Source organism: Neoarius graeffei, chromosome 4, assembly GCF_027579695.1.
Source record: "Neoarius graeffei isolate fNeoGra1 chromosome 4, fNeoGra1.pri, whole genome shotgun sequence".
In the NCBI taxonomy this organism is placed as follows: domain Eukaryota; kingdom Metazoa; phylum Chordata; class Actinopteri; order Siluriformes; family Ariidae; genus Neoarius; species Neoarius graeffei.
In genome coordinates this window covers 40,144,426-40,162,775 of record NC_083572.1, presented here as the reverse complement: position 1 = coordinate 40,162,775, position 18,350 = coordinate 40,144,426, and the positions used below count along the sequence as shown (strand labels likewise).

Below are 18,350 nucleotides of genomic sequence, written 5' to 3'. Positions count from 1 at the left end.
GCTCCTTGCCTTTGACTCTTGAGAAAACCATATCTGACAAAGAGGGTTGATATGTGCTTGTACCTGGCTATCTATATGGTGAACTTATTGTTTTAGGCTGTGTTTATGCCCCAAACAACTATGAAGCAGCCTTTATCCCTCAGCTTCTTGCTGATCTGGCATCATTCTCCTCCCCATACATACTCATTGGAGGTGATTTCAACTGTGTGCTCAATTCTGGTGTAGATATGTCTTCTCCTCGCCTTGCTTCCTCTACTAAAAGTAATAAAATGCGTGAATTTCTGAAAGATTTAGACTTGCATGATGTTTGGAGAATACTTCACCCCATACATAGAGATTACACATTTTTCTCATCCCCTCATCAGGTTCATTCTAGAATTGACTATTTCCTCTCTTCAAGGAGGTTTTAAACAGAACAGAGGATTGTACAATCGGTATTCAGTCTTTATCTGACCACTCCCCTGTAGCCATAACCATCTCTCCGCCTTATAGACCCTTTTCAGTCACGTGACCTTCGTAAACGCGACCACCATTTTGGACATGTAGGGGACTTCGGCTCGAATTGGTTTGAATGCAAGGAAGGCGACAAACGGAGAACATACAAGAAAAAGGAGCGAGATGCAGAAAACACCTTCGCTATCCAGCGACGTAGGGCATTTACAGGGCGAGCAGAGGGAGAGGTATTTTCAAAAATTGAGGTTAGCAGGCTTAGAGAGCGACGTTTATCTACTTCCGCCTGGATTGTTTACAGACGTATGGAAGTACACGAAGCCACGAAGACTGCAACAATAATACCTAACACACATTTAAGTATCCGTCGTAAAGACGTGAAACTCGTCGAGTGACGAGTGTGTTCATTGATAAGCTAACACAATCTAAAAGTAGACATACCATCACACTGCCCTGGCGCTGTGTACAGTTTACCTTCTATGGTTTGTGCACTCACTATTTGCCATTACTTTCTCCAACCGTTGTTACAGATTACAGGGAACGGCCTGGATTTAAGAGACAAATACATGCTCTTCTTGTTTTGAACACTTATTTGTAGGCAGTGCTTAATTTGTAAAGTGGGAGGTCCCGGAGCGCAGAGGATGAGCAGCTCCGGTGAGGAAAAAAAGAGGGGGGGAGGGGGGCACGGCGCTGCGCTTCTGGGCATGTTTTGTAATAACACTGCAAATTAAGTTCATCTGCAGATATTTTGTGGATGTCATTTCATGAGAGAAATCACCAACAAGACAGATATCAAAATCAGACATTAACACTAAATAAACGTGCATTTTTTAATTCAATTATTTGGGGTTTTTTTTTGTTACATAGTCAAAAGAGGTGTCGGATCACTGGATCCAGTGTAAATAGCTGCCGGAGCCAACGCCCGAGGTTCCGGAGCGCGCTCCGGCTTGCTCCCCCTCAAATTAAGCGCTGTTTGTAGGACACTGCCTCTGATCTGTCCTACAGTCTACCAACAGCAAAGGAACACAACATTAGCTAATGTCGTTAGCTAATAGCTACTACAGAAGAACAAAGAGGTTACAATGGGTTATTTTAGCCTATTTGGTTACACACTTGCCGCCACAGAATGTTAACAGCAATGTAATGCCTTTTCTGGCTAATTTTATTCATCTTACCTCCAACAAAGTGGTCACTGCACAAGCGCTGGTATGCCGAGGGCTGCCAATCTTTCCTGTTTATGGCCGCTATCCATCTTCTCCGTCGATCAGCATCTACCGGGATCCAATAAAATGATAACCCTTGCCTTGTTTGTTGATGGTTACTACATCCAGGTGCACAACAATATAGTGGCATGATGGAAGTCTTGCTGAAAATAAACACTTTCTTTGCTGCCGTTCCTCAATGCTGGCTGTGGTAAACTACTGGTAGTACATGTCCAAAATGGCGGCCGCGTTTGTCGTGACGTCACGTGAAAAGGGTCTATAGGGATCCCTCATGTCAACACTGGCGACTGTCTCCAGTGTTGCTTAACAGCCAGCGCTTTGTCAACTTTATTACCATGTGATGCGAGTTATTTTTTGCTGTAAATAAAACCCCTGACATTAGTCCCTCTACCTTATGGGAATCTGCTAAAGTTTACATACGTGGTGCCATTATATCCTATACCTCAGCACAGAAAAAGGAGGCTTTAAAGAGACAGTTAGAACTAGAAGAGGCAATAAATGAACTTGGGACTCAATTCAAGTGCTCACCAAACAAATATCTGTCAAAATAATTAGAAGCAGCCCGTTCAGCTCTGAACCAGATATTAACACAAAAGGCTGAATCCCAAATATTCTTTGCTAAACATAGACTGTTTGAATCAGGCAACAAACCTAGTCGTCTACTTGCCCGTCTGGCACGTGGAAGAGCAGAGTCTAATGTTATTCTTTCCCTCTTAGATAAGTGTGGAACTAGACGTTTCAAATCATCAGAAGTGAACAAAATAATGAAGTCATTTTATGCTGACCTTTATAGCTCAGATTGCACTGCCTCTTTAGAAGACAGGAGAAAATTTCTTGATAAGATAGAATTTCCATCTTTATCAGATGATCAAAAAAAGATATTATGTAGGCCAATTAGTGAGGAGGAGGTTTCAGACACTATCAAAACACTCCACGGTGGAAAAGTGCCTGGCCCAGACGGCTTTGGCCCGGATTTTTATAAAACTTTCAGCAAAGTATTAGTGGGCCCCCTCACAAATATGTATTTAGACTGTTTGTCTCCCCCCTGCTTTAAACCTTGCACACATCTCTGTTATTTTGAAGAAAGGCAAGCCCCCTGATATCTGCAGTTCCTACAGGCCAATCAGTCTGATATCAGTTGACAGTAAACTACTCTCAAAGCTCTTAGCAAAGCGTCTTGAAAACCTGCTTCCAATTCTGATAAACCCAGACCAAACAGGCTTTATTCATGGACGCTACTCTTCCAGCAATGTTAGGAGGCTTTTGAATATTGTACAATCCTCATTACAGAACAAACAGAAAACACTAGCTAATTCCCTTGATGCCGAAAAGGCCTTCAACAGAGTTGAATGGCCTTATTTGTTTGATATTATGGAGAGATTTGGGCTGGGGGGAGAATTTTTTTAAAATAGACCCAAACCATATACCAAGCGCCCAGAGCCACTGTCATAACTAATGGTCATTGCTCTGAACCATTTTCAGTGGCCAGGGATGCCCAATAAGCCCTCTTCTCTTTGCCTTGGCGTTAGAACCATTGGCAGAGATAATCCGCCTACACACTGAAATAAGGGGTGTCTTTTTGGGAGGCAAAGAACACAAAATTGCCTTATATGCTGACGATATTCTTCTGTTTGTATCATCTCCGGCATTATCTATTCCTGCTATTATGGACACTTTTAATGAGTTCAGTATTATATCTGGCTATAAAATAAATTTTAATAAATCTGAAGCTATGCCACTTGGCTGCTTGGATAAATCTGATATCCCTAAAGACTTCCCCTTTACATGGTCTGCTTCAGGTTTCATATACTTGGGAGTTGAGATTTCCCCTGCCCTGAGGGACCTTTGGAAATTAAACTTTGCCCCTATCCTCACTGCAGTTAAAAAACATCTTGAGCATTGGCATAATCTTCCTATATCATTATTTGGGCAAATTAGTCTAATCAAAATGAATGCACTCCCCTGGCTGCTTTATCCCTTACAGATGCTCCCTCTGTACATAACCAAAAAAAGCCAACAGAGACCTAGAGAAGGCAGTCTCCAAGTTCATATGGCAAGGCAAAAAACCTAGGCTGAGACTTAAGACACTTCAGCTTCCTACAGATATGGGTGGACGTGCGTTACCCAATTTAATTTTTTATAACTGGGCCTGTCATGCCCGCCACCTCTGGTCCTGGTTACATGCTTTTATTGAGGGCGAAGCTTGTGTTGACTCCTGGGCTTGCTATCCACTCTCTCCATGGAGCCTGGTTACCTGTAACGCAAATAATATTAACCCTGATGTTAACCCTTAGATGCATGGACGACCAGACCTACACTCTTCCATGAGTGGGGTCAAAAATGACCCCAATTGGAATTAGGGCATTTTTGAGTGGAAACTGATTTTATGTTGTTCAGAGTTGATTGTTAATGCCATATTTTGATATTTGACATGTTCATTCACCACTTTGTATGTTTGTTTGTGTTTGTTTTGTGTGAATTTGTTTGTTGTTTGTTTATTTTTGTATGTCTGTACATGTACAGTTGAATTTTTTTTGTGTGTGTGTGCTCATCCGTATAGCGGTATCTCAGAGGATAACATATTCTGCAGTGGAGAGAATGATGAGAGAAACAGTAATGAGACAATGACAACAGTATGATGTTGTATGATGTTCTCATGCACTTTATTTACATGCCTACTTATTGTTTTTTCACGGTGTTTCATCTGAAAATGAACTTTCGATGAATAGAACAAAAACATTAACTCTCTTCTGTGAACAGCCATAGCAGTAAACAATTTAAAACTCTTTTTTAAAACTTTCGTATTGGTTCACGCTCTGAACTGCCATTGTAGTAACATTTTTCATTTTAACATACACTTCCTATTCATGCTTTCGTTTAAAAGTTCTTCTCACTCTGAACTGACATTTATTACCCTCTTCCCATTAACTATTTTCTCTTCATATCTTCTCACTGTGAACAGCCATTGCAGAGAACACGTTTCTGGCTGTGAGCACTGCACACTGGTTCACTGCATTTCCAGCAACATTGCCTGGCTTTGCGGTCTAGGTTTCTTGGGCACATCTTGCACCTCTTCCTCTTTGGACTCTTGCCCACCTGTGGCTGGATGGCAGCTTTTGTCACCCCACACTTTTCCATTGCTGCAGTGATGGAGGTTTGTAGGTTTGGGACACATTCCAGCCGACTTCTCATGTAAGGCTTCACAAGCTCCTGTGAGAGCTCTGTAAGAAAGCGCCGCTGAGCGTTGGATAATGCCTGAATAGAATTCAGGATGCTGAGCCTTGAAAAACGTGTAGGCATTCAGGGTGGCAACATCAATCATGTTGTACCATAACGTCATGGGCCACCTCTGTGTTTGGCGTTTACAGGTGTAGGTGCCAACTATCTGGTCCACAACATCCACACCCCCTTTTGTTTGGTTGTAGAAGGTGATCACTTCAGGTTTTTTCTTCTGGGTGTTTTCATCCACTGCTTTGTTGTAGTGCATTGTACTGAGGAGCACAACAACCTTTTCCTTTTTTGCAACATAGTTGACCATGGTCATGCTGCCATTGAAGCCGAATTCAGTGCTGAAGAGCTCTCTAGCCTTGGAAGCCTTCATGACTGGGGGGATGTCTGGCTTGTTTTGATGCAATGTTCCCACAATGGTCAGACCCTTCTCCAGGAGATGCTCAGCAAGAGGCACACTTGTGAAGAAATTGTCAGTAGTGACGTTACGACCGGTGTTTCGGAATCCACTGCACAGCTGACTGACAACGTTGAAGCCTAGATTCTTGCTGACTCCTTCCCCTGGTTGTTTTCCAGTGTAGACCATCCCATCAATTGCATAGGGTGTGTCTGCATCGCACACCCAGAAAATTTTTATTCCGTACTTTGCAGGCTTGCTCTTCATATACTGCAGAAACTTGGTCCTCCCTCTGAAAGGCACAAGCTGCTCATCCACAGTGACGCAATCACTGGGATTGTATCTCTGCCTGCAGTTGACCAGGAACAGGTCCCATATGTAGCGGAAGGCTGCCAAGTGGTCTGCTTCCAGTCGGGTGGCTCTGGTCCTCTTGTCGTCAAACCGCAAGAATCGCCGAATATCTTCAAATCTTCCGATCGACATTGTGGCCTTGTACATTGGATTATGTAGAGGACTACCAAAAAGCTCTCGGGTTGCTACATCCCAGTTCTTCTCACTTCCTGCAAGAATGATCAATCCAATGAAAGCCAGGAGCTCATCTTTGCTTACTTTTTTCCATGTTTTTCCTCTACTTTCAGCTACTCTCCTTCCCTCCAAATTTGTGCACATCAGCACCTCTTCTATTATGTTATCAGTGATAAACAGCTTCCATGCATCTATTGGTGAGACAGTGGTAAGCCCAGGTGCTGGGCCAGGACGGCTTCTCACAATATTGTGTATTGGTGTTCTGCCCTGCCTGGGAGGTGTCTCCGCCCAGTAAGAGCCTTTGCGACTCATTCGGTTGGATATGATCGGCCTATCTATTTCTTCTTCCTCTTCTGAAGCTTCATCAGAAGACTCTTCCATGTCTGACAGCAGATGTTCATCGGGGGGATGGGGAGGTTGAGTTGTAGATGGCCTGAGAGTCCCGGATGGACAGTCTGGGTCCTCTTCATCTGACATGTCGGATTCTGAGTCAAACCCCTTGATGGGCTCTTCATCATTCAAGATCATCTGCACAGCAAGGTCTAAAGGAATCCTTGCCACCATCATACTCTAGATAAGAACATACAAAGATATTGACACACAAAAGTATGAATAAATATGCATTCTAGCTATATAGTGTATGCATTGACAAGTATGCTCACACACACCACACACTGACACACACACACACGCAAGTGGCACACACAGCGCACACTGATGCCCACACACAAATGCACATGCACACACACACACACACACACACACACTTACAAACATGCTCTGAAATCACTAATCTAGTGAGTTTGATTTCATATTTTATCATCAAATCTATTCTTTCTTCACACAACAATTAGTGTTGCTTGCTAGCATTGTTAGCTAGTGTTAGCACAGTAAGCTAGTGTAATAAAAATAAGTATAGAACAACATAAGTATGCAGTAACAACACAATCACACAAGATTCATTGATGTTGAAAATAAGTTAACATTTTAGGACTATTGTATGGCGAATAAAACTGATGATAATACTTACATGCGTGTTGCTGAGTAAAAATGCTCTTCAGGGTGGTGAGAATGTAAGCAGTAGATGTGTTGATCGGCAACAAATGTATTCCTGACAACCAGAGGTGACAAAAATAAAAAGTTCCTAGGGATATCAACCGAAACTCCATATAAAATGCTTGGGGTCAGTTTTGACCCCACTTATGGAAAAGTTGGGTATTGATACAAAATATAAAATAACTTAAAAGAAAAAAAACTATACATACAAATCCAAATGAGACCATATCAAAAACACCCTATTTGAGGAATACATGGAAGGTTAGACAATATAAATGTAAAATGACAAAGATTTTGCAACAAAACTACCACTGGGGTCTGTTTTGACCCCACTTATGCATCTTTAAACACAACCCCTTAATTTATAACAGCATTAAAATCTGGCGTGATATCTCCAAATACCTTGGGATAGAAGGCAGGAAATCTTTACTGTCTCCTATTGCCCAAAATCCTGACTTCCCAGCAGGTATCAGTTCATCTGTGTTTACCACATGGTGAGCTAAGGGAATTTACGTTCTTTTGTAATGAATTTTTTATTGAGTATTGAAAAGAATGTACAGTCTCATATACGACAACATCGTATCAACCACCCCACCCCCCACCCAATCCCTGACCAACACATTGCCCTTGCTTAATTACATATAAGGCAGTAGTCGAATTGCAGTATTAAAAGAATGAGTATTACAGTATAATAGAGAGAAAAAAAAATTCATAACAATAATTATGAATTAAAAAAAATAAAATAAAATGAAATGAAGAAAAATAATAAAGATAAATGAATGCATCTATTGGGAGAGTAACTCCTTCACCATTTCTATACCATTTAACCAGTTGTTGACAGTAGCTTCCTTAGCATGGTTAATTCTGGCAGAGGATAATTCCATGTATAAAATGTCTAGCAGAGTATATAACCAATGTTTAATTGAGAGATCATGAGGTGGGAGCCATCTCTGGACCACCAGTTTCTTGGCAGCCGTGATACCTGCTAACCATAGTTTACGTGTTTTCTCTGTGATGGGAAACCTTGAGTCATCAAGTAATAGGTGTAGGGCAGGATCCATGGGAAAATCAATGTTTGTCAGAGTAGATATTATGTCCACAACATTAGACCAGAAAGACACAACATCTGGACAGTTCCACATAGAATGCATGAAAGTCCCCACAGTATCAAATGGACAAAAAGTACAATAAGAGTGCGGGGCTAAGCCCATCAAATGTCTCTTATGTGGGGTCAGATAGGTGCGATAACAAATATTCAAGTGGATAAATTGGTGATTGGGATTTTTTGATGAGCCTGTGACATTGTCCCATATTGCTTCCCAATCCAGATCTTCCTGAGGGTTTCCTAAGTCTTTTTTCCATTCTTTATTAAGGCTGTCAGAATGTTTTGAATGTGCACACAGAAATAAGTAAAGAAATGACACTATTCTTCTTGGGGCTCTTTGTATCTTTTCCACTATAGGGTGCATTTTTAGATTTGAACCCCACTGAATATTGTGTGATTTAAGAGCTGATCGTAACTTAAGAAAGTGAAAGAGGGAATGCTTAGGAACATCATATTGTGTTATTAAGTCACAGAAACTCAACAATGAGTCAACCCCATTTATATCATTCAAAACATATATATCTTTATGCACCCATGGCCCTGGCGTAAATGGTTTATTTCCTGATAGTAAACCCTGGTTAAACCATAGTGGAGAATTTTTGTGCCATTTCACCGTCACACCTATATACTTTTCCACTGCTCTGAATGTAGTCAACAAATAGGATATAATTGGACCACGCCTTAAGGAGGATTGTCTACTTGAAGCGCCTGAAAATAAGTAATCTTGCAGTCTCATTGGTGCCACAAGATCCCTTTCAATTTCAATCCAGGAAGTCTGTGCCTCTGGATCCAGCCAGTGTTTTAAATGTTGCAGTGTAAATGACCACTGATATAGCCTGAAATTAGGGAGAGCCCAACCTCCTTGTGATTTGGGTAGTTGTAACGCTGACCATTTTATTCGTGGACGTCTCTTATTCCATATAAAGGACTTGAGCAAAGAGTCTAACTTTTTCCAATAACCAACAGGAGGAGAGAGAGGTAGCATTGAGCTAATGAAATTTATTCTGGGAAGAACATTCATTTTAACAATTGAAATTCGGGCTGGTACCGACGATGGGAGGGGCATCCATCTATTCAAATCATTTTCTATTTTCTTAAATATGCAATTATAATTATTTTTGACGATAGTGGATACAGAGGATGTTACTTGAACACCTAAATAGGTTACCTGGTTAGCTACGACAATGTCTGCAGGGAGAGTCAACTCATTTTGATCTACATTGAGGAGCATTAGAACAGACTTTTTTAAGTTTATTTTGAATCCTGCAAGTTTACCAAAATTGCTTAAAATATGCATGACCTCATGTAGTGAGGGCTGAATGTTGGATATGTAAATTAATGCATCATCAGCATAAAGAGATATAGAATGTTTGGAGGAACCTAAAGATATTGGAGTTAGAATATTATTTTGACGTATGCACTGGGCTAAGGGTTCTATGGAGAGATTGAAAAGAAGGGGGGAGAGTGGGCACCCCTGTCTTGTCCCACGGAATATCCCAAAAGGCTCAGAGGACATTCCTCCTGTAAAGACTCTGGCTGACGGGTTAGTGTACAGGATTTGAACCATTCTAATAAAATTAGGGCCAAATTTGAATTCCTTTAACACCCTCCACAAATATCTCCACTCTAAACGATCAAATGCATTTTGTGCATCTAGGAAAAAGAGGCCATTAGGTGCACCACTCCTTTCTGCGCCATCAATAATATGAAGGAGTCGCCTTATATTATCAGAAGATAGGCGTCCTTTCATAAAACCGGTCTGATCCAGGTGTATCAATTTACAGACCACCTTCTCAAGACGCAAAGCTAGTGCCTTAGCAAATATTTTCATATCGGCATTAATTAATGATATGGGACGGTAATTAGCACATTCTAAGTGGTCTTTGCCTGGTTTTGGCAATACAGATATAAGTGCAGTATTGAGCTCCTTAAGGAGGATACCTTCATCTAGTGCAAAGTTAAGTGCATCAAGCCATAATGGACCTAGCATTTCCCATAGATTCAAATAAAGCTCAGCTGGGAGTCCGTCAATACCTGGGGAGCGACCCTTATTAGTGAGTTTTACGGCTTGAAAGAGCTCCTCCAGTGTGATTGGAGCCTCTAGTTTTTCAGTATCAACAGGAGAAAGGCCTGGTAGTTTAATATTTTGGAAGAAAGAGTCAAATTGATTTGGAGTAGGAGAACATTCTGAGGTATATAGGCTCGAGAAAAAGTCCTTAAAAGTATTATTTATGGCAGGTATTGTTGTCACTATTCCTGCATGAGGGTCACGAACAGCAGAAATAGTCATCTGTTTCTCTTGTTTTTTAAGTGTCAATGCAAGAAGTCTGGTTGGCTTACTACCCTCAGAATAATATTTGTGCTTAGTTATGTGCATTAAATATTCAACTCTCTGCTTAATCAGATCATTGAGTTCTGACTGTTTAAGTTTAAAACTAATATCCTTTTGTTCAGAGTAGTTAGAATTCAACTCCTGTTCAAGGTTATGACACTCTAATTCCAATCCCTTAATTAGTTTTCCTTTTATTTTTTTAAGATGAGTACAAAAACTGATGGCATTATCCCTTAAAAAACCCTTAACTGCAGCCCACACAAACATGGGGTTGGAAACACTATTGACATTTATATTAATGAATTCCTCCAGCTTTAGCTTTAACTGAGAGATATATTCCTCATTTTGAAGGAGTGTGGTGTTGAACCTCCATCTTGTTGGTTTGTTACGTATGGGGAAAAGATCATATGATAAAATAATTGGATTATGGTCAGATAGGTAACATGGAAGAATATTTATAGACTTGATACAATGGGCTATTTTTGCAGATGACAGAAAATAGTCTATTCTAGAGGACATCTTGTGTGCAGCAGAGTAAAATGTAAAATCCTTGGTGGTAGGGTTATTAATCCTCCAAATATCTATTAGATTCAGGCTTTTAGAAAAGTGACCTAAAGCTTTAGATGCAGCATCTTGGACCACTGATATTGAACTATGTGACCTGTCCATGTGTTTGTCAAAAAAAGTATTCATATCAGCCCCAATTACTAATAAGTGGTCAGTCAAAGAAAGTAGCTCTTTTGCTAAGTTTGGAAAAAAGTTTGCTTCATATTTTGTTGGTGCATATATTGATACAAATGCCACTCTTTGCCCCTGTACAGTGGTACAACAGACGGCTAGCCTCCCTGTGTTATCAGTACTAACTCTCTCTATCTGAAGGGCTATATTCCTTTTCATTAAAATCAATACCCCTTTTGTGTGGGATCCATCTCCTGAGGCTACAATTGGTTTATAATGTTTGTTTTGCATTCTCTTTACATCTGCTGGTCTCAAATGGGTCTCCTGCAGAAGTGCTATGTCTATTTTATGTCTGTGTAAAAAATCTAGAATACTGACACGCTTGAAAGGAGAATTCAGGCCCTTAACATTTAGAGTTAATATGGTGTGGCTACCCATAATCATCAAAAATAACACAAGACAAAAGGATTACACTCCTAGCTAATATCTTATATACAGAAAGGTTTTGACTAGAAATATAAATTGTAAGTTCACAAAGCATATGTCGAAAATAAAAATATATGTGTTGGTGCATGTGTGGCCATTGCCACACCCCCACCCCTCCCCTGAACCCCTCTATAGCTAACGTCCGTGACATTCACGAAGCGAAGTCTATTAACAATGAACAAATGCCTATTTTCCCTTCCTGGAACCAAATACACAAACGTGACCAAGTGTAGTTTAAATACACCATAAAATGAAACAAAATAAAATAAAACGAAATAGAATAAAAAGATCTGGCGTGGAAAGAGCTTGCTGCTCTAACCCAACATAAACCAGCGGCACTATGCTTCAGTCCAAAACTAAGCGGCCAGGCATTTTGTGTCAACACTAAACAGAAAATTATCCTTCAATATGTAGATAACTCCAAACCATTGGCTCCAAACCTTCACTATTCTAACGGTTAAGTGTTGTTATGCTTCATTCGTCAGTCAATCCGCAAATTGAACATGCACACACAGGGTAACTTAACGTTACATCAAACCTTAGCTCTCCATTGTGGCAGGCAGTGCTACTCTCTCCATAGATTGTTCGTAGTCAAAAAGAAACCGTTCCGCTTCTTCGGGGGAGATGAACGATTTGTTTGCTCCGTTGACTTTGATCCGCAGAGTTGCAGGGTATATCATAAAGGTGTCGATTCCTCGTTGACGAAAGTTGGCTCGCACGGCTTTGAAGGCGCTCCTCCTCCGGGTTGTCCCTCCGCTGTAGTCGGCGTAGAATTCCAAGCGTGTGCCGTCTGGAAGTGATGGTTTGGCCTTCCTCGCGCCTTGCAAGATCACTTGATGGTCAGGATACCGGAGAAGTCGGAAAATCATCGTGCTGGCTTGGGAGGACTTGGCTTTGTACACTCGGTGGGCTCTATCGATCTCCAGTGGCATTGTGGCGCTTGTCTCCAGCTCTGGAATCCATTTCGGCAGCATAGCTTTCAGATAACCAACGGCATCGTCTTTCTCAACACCCACAGGAAGGTTTACTAAGCGTACGTTGTTTCGCCTCCCTCTGTCTTCTAATTCGTCAGTCTTTAATTGCAGCTTGTCCAACTCGGTACTGCAGACGTTAGCATCCTTTTTAACCTGACGTACTGACCCCTGAAGAGTGTCCACTTTAGTGGTTAGTGCTTCAACTTTAGCAGCTTGACTGTTTATATTGTCTTGCAAAGAGCGTAGCAAAGCTCCGTTTTCGGACACACAGGCGCTGAGAGGAGATAGTGCTTTGTCCAAAGCCCCTGTTAGCATGTCACTCACCACCAGGCGTAGCGATTCTCGTTCAGCTTCTATTGTCTGCTGGATTAGCAATGCTACATCCTCGTGTGGCGAACTAGCTTTAAAACGTTTCTTCATCAAATCTTGTTGCTTTTGTGGTGAACTCGCAGGATTTTTGCTGGCCATCTTTGAGATAACTTTAAGTAATTATACTGAATTAAAACTACACTTAAAAACGATGAAAAGTCGCAAGAAGGGAATTTTTTGGCAGGAGCTCAGTGTGGCAAGACCATTTCGCAGCGTGGCTCACCGGAAGTTGGGAATTTACGTTCTTGACCACTTACAGTTAGGTCCATAAATATTTGGACAGAGGCAACATTTTTCTAATTTTGGTTCTGTACATTACCACAATGAATTGTGAACAAAACAATTCAGATGCAGTTGAAGATCAGACTTTCAGCTTTAATTCAGTGGGTTGAACAAAATGTTTGCATAAAAATGTGAGGAACTAAAGCATTTTTTTAAACACAATCGCTTCATTTCAGGGGCTCAAAAGTAATTGGACAAATTAAATAATTGTAAATAAAATGTTCATTTCTAATACTTGGTTGAAAACCCTTTGTTGGCAATGACTGCCTGAAATCTTGAACTCATGGACATCATCAGATGCTGTGTTTCCTCCTTTTTAATGCTCTGCCAGGCCTTTACTGCAGCGCTTTTCAGTTGCTGTTTGTTTGTGGGCCTTTCTGTCTGAAGTTTAGTCTTTAACAAGTGAAATGCATGCTCAATTGGGTTGCGATCAGGTGACTGACTTGGCCATTCAAGAATATTCCACTTCTTTGCTTTAATAAACTCCTGGGTTGCTTTGGCTTTATGTTTTGGGTCATTGTCCATCTGTATTATGAAACGCCGACCAATCAGTTTGGCGGCATTTGGCTGTGAGTGTCCAGTGAGTGTCCAGGTCTTTTTGCATTGATGAGTTCACCAGTGCTTTCTTTCTTTCTCAGGATGTACCAAACTGTAGATTTTGCCACTCCTAATATTGTAGCAATTTCTCGGATGGGTTTTTTCTGTTTTCGCAGCTTAAGGATGGCTTATTTCACCTGCATGGAGAGCTCCTTTGACCGCATGTTTTCTTCACAGCAAAATCTTCCAAATGCAAGCACCACACCTCAAATCAACTGCAGGCCTTTTATCTGCTTAATTGAGAATGACATACGTAATGAAGGAATTTCCCACACCTGCCCATGAAATAGCCTTTGAGTCAATTATCCAATTACTTTTGGTCCCTTTAAAAACAGGGTGGCACATGTTAAGGAGCTGAAACTCCTAAACCCTTCATCGAATTTTAATATGGATACCCTCAAATGAAAGCTGAAAGTCTGGACTTTATGTCCATGTCCATTATACTGTATAACTATAACTTGAATATGTTTCAGTAAACAGGTAAAAAAACAAAATTTGTGTCAGTGTCCAAATATATATGGACCTAACTGTATTTAAAGACAATACCCTTATGTCCTTTCAGCAGTTACAGGATATATTTGATATTCCCAAATCAATTTTTTTTGGCTACTTACATATAAGACATTTTATTTCCTCCCTTAGTAACTTCCCCCCTCCCACTTCATTTTAATAACCCTGAAACTTTTCTCCTGAACCGTAAAAATCTCAAATCTCAAATCTTATTTCAGCTTTCTATTCCCTACTGTTTCCTGTGATACATATGAGCTACCCAACATCTCTCACAAATGGGAGGGTGACTTAGGCACCGAATTTATTGAGGATGATTGGAAAGAGGCGATTGATGTCATCAGATCAGCAGCTACCGTACCTGCAATAGACTAAGGGAGACTCAGTATAAGATATTGCATAGGCTACACATCACCCCAGTCATATTGCATAAAATAGATCATTCAATTTCCCCTCTCTGCACTAAGTGCAATTCAGAAAGAGGGACCTATTTTCACTATTTCTGGGAGTGCAAGTTTATTTCAAGATTCTGGACTCAAGTTGCCAAAATTATTAGTGAAGTACTTGGAGCTGAGATTAAAAAGGACCCAAGTGTTTTCCTGGTTGGAATCCCTTCTAAGGTGTTACAGCTCCCTGCACCAAGATACAAGCTACTTGAGAAGCTCTTCCTAATGGCACGAAAGGGCATTTTATTAAACTGGATTAAAGAGCACCCACCTTCTATTACTTTATGGTACAAGGAAATCTTTAATATTCTCCCACATGAAAAATTGATGGCTATGGCAAAAGGAAAGAAGATATGTTTCGCAAAATCTGGTCCCCATTTATTGACTATCTGTCACAAGATCTGAGATCTCTTCTCCAGAGAGGGGAATTGAACAATTTTTGGTCTCAGACTAGAGCTCCCTCATAACCCTAACTGACGCAAGCTGCCTCTCTATCTGTAACACACTGTACTGATGCATTGTTGCCGTGAACCCCCTTTATCTTATTTTATTTCTTTTATCATTATTTATTTATTTATTTATTTTTGCTCCTCTGTGTACCCTTTTTGTGTACCCTTTTGGGACTGCTGTCCTACGGGTGGGGGGTGGGAAGGGATGTTGCGTATGTTGTATGCTTGTATTGCTGTTTTATGGTAAAAACAATAAAAAGTATGTTAAAAAAAGACATCAGAAAATGGGTAAGACTGTTGCCTCACTCTTGTTACCTCAGCAGGTAGAAAAAAACAGATACTGCCTAAAGAGTATTGGAGAGGTGGTGAAATTTCTTGTAGTAAATGAGTTTCCCTTACGTGGTGATCAGAAAAAGGTGAATGATGAGGAATCCTCTGATGGTCTGGCTGCTGGCCTATTTGTTAAATTATTCAAATACACACTTGAAAAAGATAAAACACACACACACACACACATATATATACACTGGGTGCAATTTGCTGGGGGGGATGGTGGGGATCATCCCCCCCTCTGGTTTTTATCTCTGCTGAAAAAAAATCCTCGGGGACAACCCCGTCAATAAAACAAACAAACCAAAAAAAATTGACATGACAGGCATGTTGTGACACAGTTTTCTATGGTCTACATTGCACTCACTTTCAAAATGACCTGAAGTGGCAGCTTTGATGTTCACGTCCCCAGCAAATAGATACATTGTAGATAATAACAATATCCGTGGAGCGCAGGCTGGACAACAACGGTGTGCTTGCTGCGTGTGCTGCGCTGTGCCCCTTAAGCTGGCCGAAGGATGAAGGCGAGCGCATTCTGTTTGGGGAAGACAAACTTGTCAGAATTCAAAAAACCCTGGCAGCTGAGGTCTCTGACACCGCTCTGCTGCTGAAAGAATTTCGACAGTACAAGTTCAACGGAGTCCAAGGAGAAAATCTCCTCAACTTGCTTTCTGTCGTCTCCACGCTTCCCCTGTCAACAGCAGAGTGTGAACGTGGATTTAGCGCCATGAATCACATCCTTACTGATGAGCGCAACAGAATGAATGTATCCACACTGAACAGCCTTCTTTTCCTTGCTGTCAATGGGCCAGACGTGCGTTCCTTCCCTGCTGAGAAATTCGCAGAAATGTGGATTAAAGAAGGGCGAAACGCGGCGGATAGCGCACCGATGGAAAAGCAGAAAAGGCCACATGAACTGCGCCATCAGAGCAAACTGTTTATCTAGTATTCATGTATTTTAGTGATTTTCGAGTCACTGTCCATTTAATCCGGAGGGAGAGAAACATCACAGCAATGCAAACTTTGTTGTGTGTTAGTGTATTTAGTCAGAGAGATAGGAAGATGAATTTACTATCTCTGGTTTAGTCTTCGTTTTCATTTAGTGTTATTCATTTGATATCATCGGATGTTATTGAGCTGTTAGCCTATTGTTACCTTAATTTTGTGACGTTTCTTTTTTTTAAAGATTTTTTGGGGGGCTTTTTTCACCTTTACTGGATAGGACAGTGTAGATACAGGACAGGAAATGAGCAGGAGAGAGAGACAGGGAGGGATCAGGAAATGACCTCAGGTCAGACTCGAACCCGGGTCCCTGGATTTATGGTATGGCGCCTTAGCCACCTGAGCCACGACGCCCCATGATTTAAATTAAAAAAAAAAAATCCCCCACTTCTGGTTTTTTGACAAATCACACCCTGCATATACAGTATATATGGGTGGCATGGTGGTGTAGTGGTTAGCGCTGTCGCCTCACAGCAAGTAAGTCTGGGTTCGAGCCCTGTGGCCAGCGAGGGCCTTTCTGTGCGGAGTTTGCATGTTGTCTGCATGGGTTTCCTCTGGGTGCTCCGGTTTCCCTCACAGTCCAAAGACATGCAGGTTAGGTTAACTGGTGACTCTAAATTGACCGTAGGTGTGAATGGTTGTCTGTGTCTATGTGTCAGCCTTGTGATGACCTGGCGACTTGTCCAGGGTGTACCCCACCTTTTGCCCGTAGTCAGCTGGGATAGGCTCCAGCTTGCCTGCAACCCTGTAGAACAGGATAAAGTGGCTAGGGATAATGAGATGATATATATATGTATATATATATATAATAAAATTCTTCCTGGCCCACCATGTTAGTGAGAGCTAGATCTGGCCCTGGTAGAAATCTGTATTGTGGTCAGATGAATCAGTATTCCAGTTCTTTTTTGTATGAAATGAATGCCGTATGCTCCAGACCAAAGATAAAAGGGACCATCCAGACTGTTACCAGCAACAAGTACCAAAGCCAGGGTCTGTCATGGTATGGGGTTGTGTCAGTTCCTTTGGCAAAGGTAACTTACACTTCTGTGATGGCAGCATTAATACAGAAAACTATGTTAAGATTTTGGAGCAACATGTGCTGCCTTCAAGATAACATCTTTTCCAGGGATGCCCATGCATATTTCGAAAAGACAATGTAAAAACAGGTTCTACACACATAACAAAGGCATGGCTGTGGAAGAAGAGGGTGAGGGTGCCAGACTGGCCTGCCTGCAGAGAATGTGTGGTGAATTTTGAAATGAAAAATGGGACAATAATAACCCCATGCACCCTGTTGTACACTTTCAGACCTGTTTGTATGAAGAATGGGACAAAATAATACCTGAAACACTTCATCACCTGGTGTTTTCAGTCCCTAAACATCTTTTAAGTGTTGTAAGAAGGAATGGCAACATTACAAAGTGGTAAATGCTTTACTGTCCCAACTTTATTTAAAATTTGTTGCAAGAATCACAATTGAAATGTGTTTATTTTGAAAAATAAATAAATAAATAAATGCAATTCATGAGGTAAGACTGTCATGGTCCTACCTGTGGGCTTCTCTCTTCAGGTAACATCTCCACTCAGCATTACCAGCCACACCCGCTTCCTCTTATTAACTTCCAGTGGCTGTCGCCGATCACCTGCTTCCCCCCTGTGTGTATTTAAGCTGCAGTCCTCCCAAGCTTCTGTGTCAGATTGTCTGCAACTCTCAGTGTCATAACCTGCTCTCTGGTCCTACTACTCTGACTCCTGAAGATATTCTGTTCCGTCTGACTCTGTCTGCTCTCCAGCCCCGGTAACCTGATCTGCCTTCTGTCCTGTTGACTCTGCCTCTTGCCTGTCTCTCCTGTACCTTCACCTGATCTCCAGCTCGCCCAGCCCTGCTGCTCGCCTGCCTCTCGATCTGCCTGG

At 41.3% G+C, this 18,350-nt stretch overlaps 1 protein-coding gene across 1 annotated transcript; it reads right to left on the bottom strand.

Moving 5' to 3' along the window:
• Positions 1-4,680: 4,680 nt before the first annotated feature.
• On the bottom strand, positions 4,681-6,387 carry LOC132884569 (piggyBac transposable element-derived protein 4-like). Its single transcript, XM_060918423.1, has one exon. The coding sequence runs from the start codon at positions 6,385-6,387 to the stop codon at positions 4,681-4,683; it is 1,707 nt and encodes a 568-aa protein (XP_060774406.1).
• Positions 6,388-18,350: the final 11,963 nt, after the last annotated feature.

Coding starts and splice junctions, on each gene's coding strand:
- LOC132884569 (XM_060918423.1), bottom strand. CDS start 6,387: ATGGTGGCAAGGATTCCTTTAGACCTTGCTGTGCAGATGATCTTGAAT.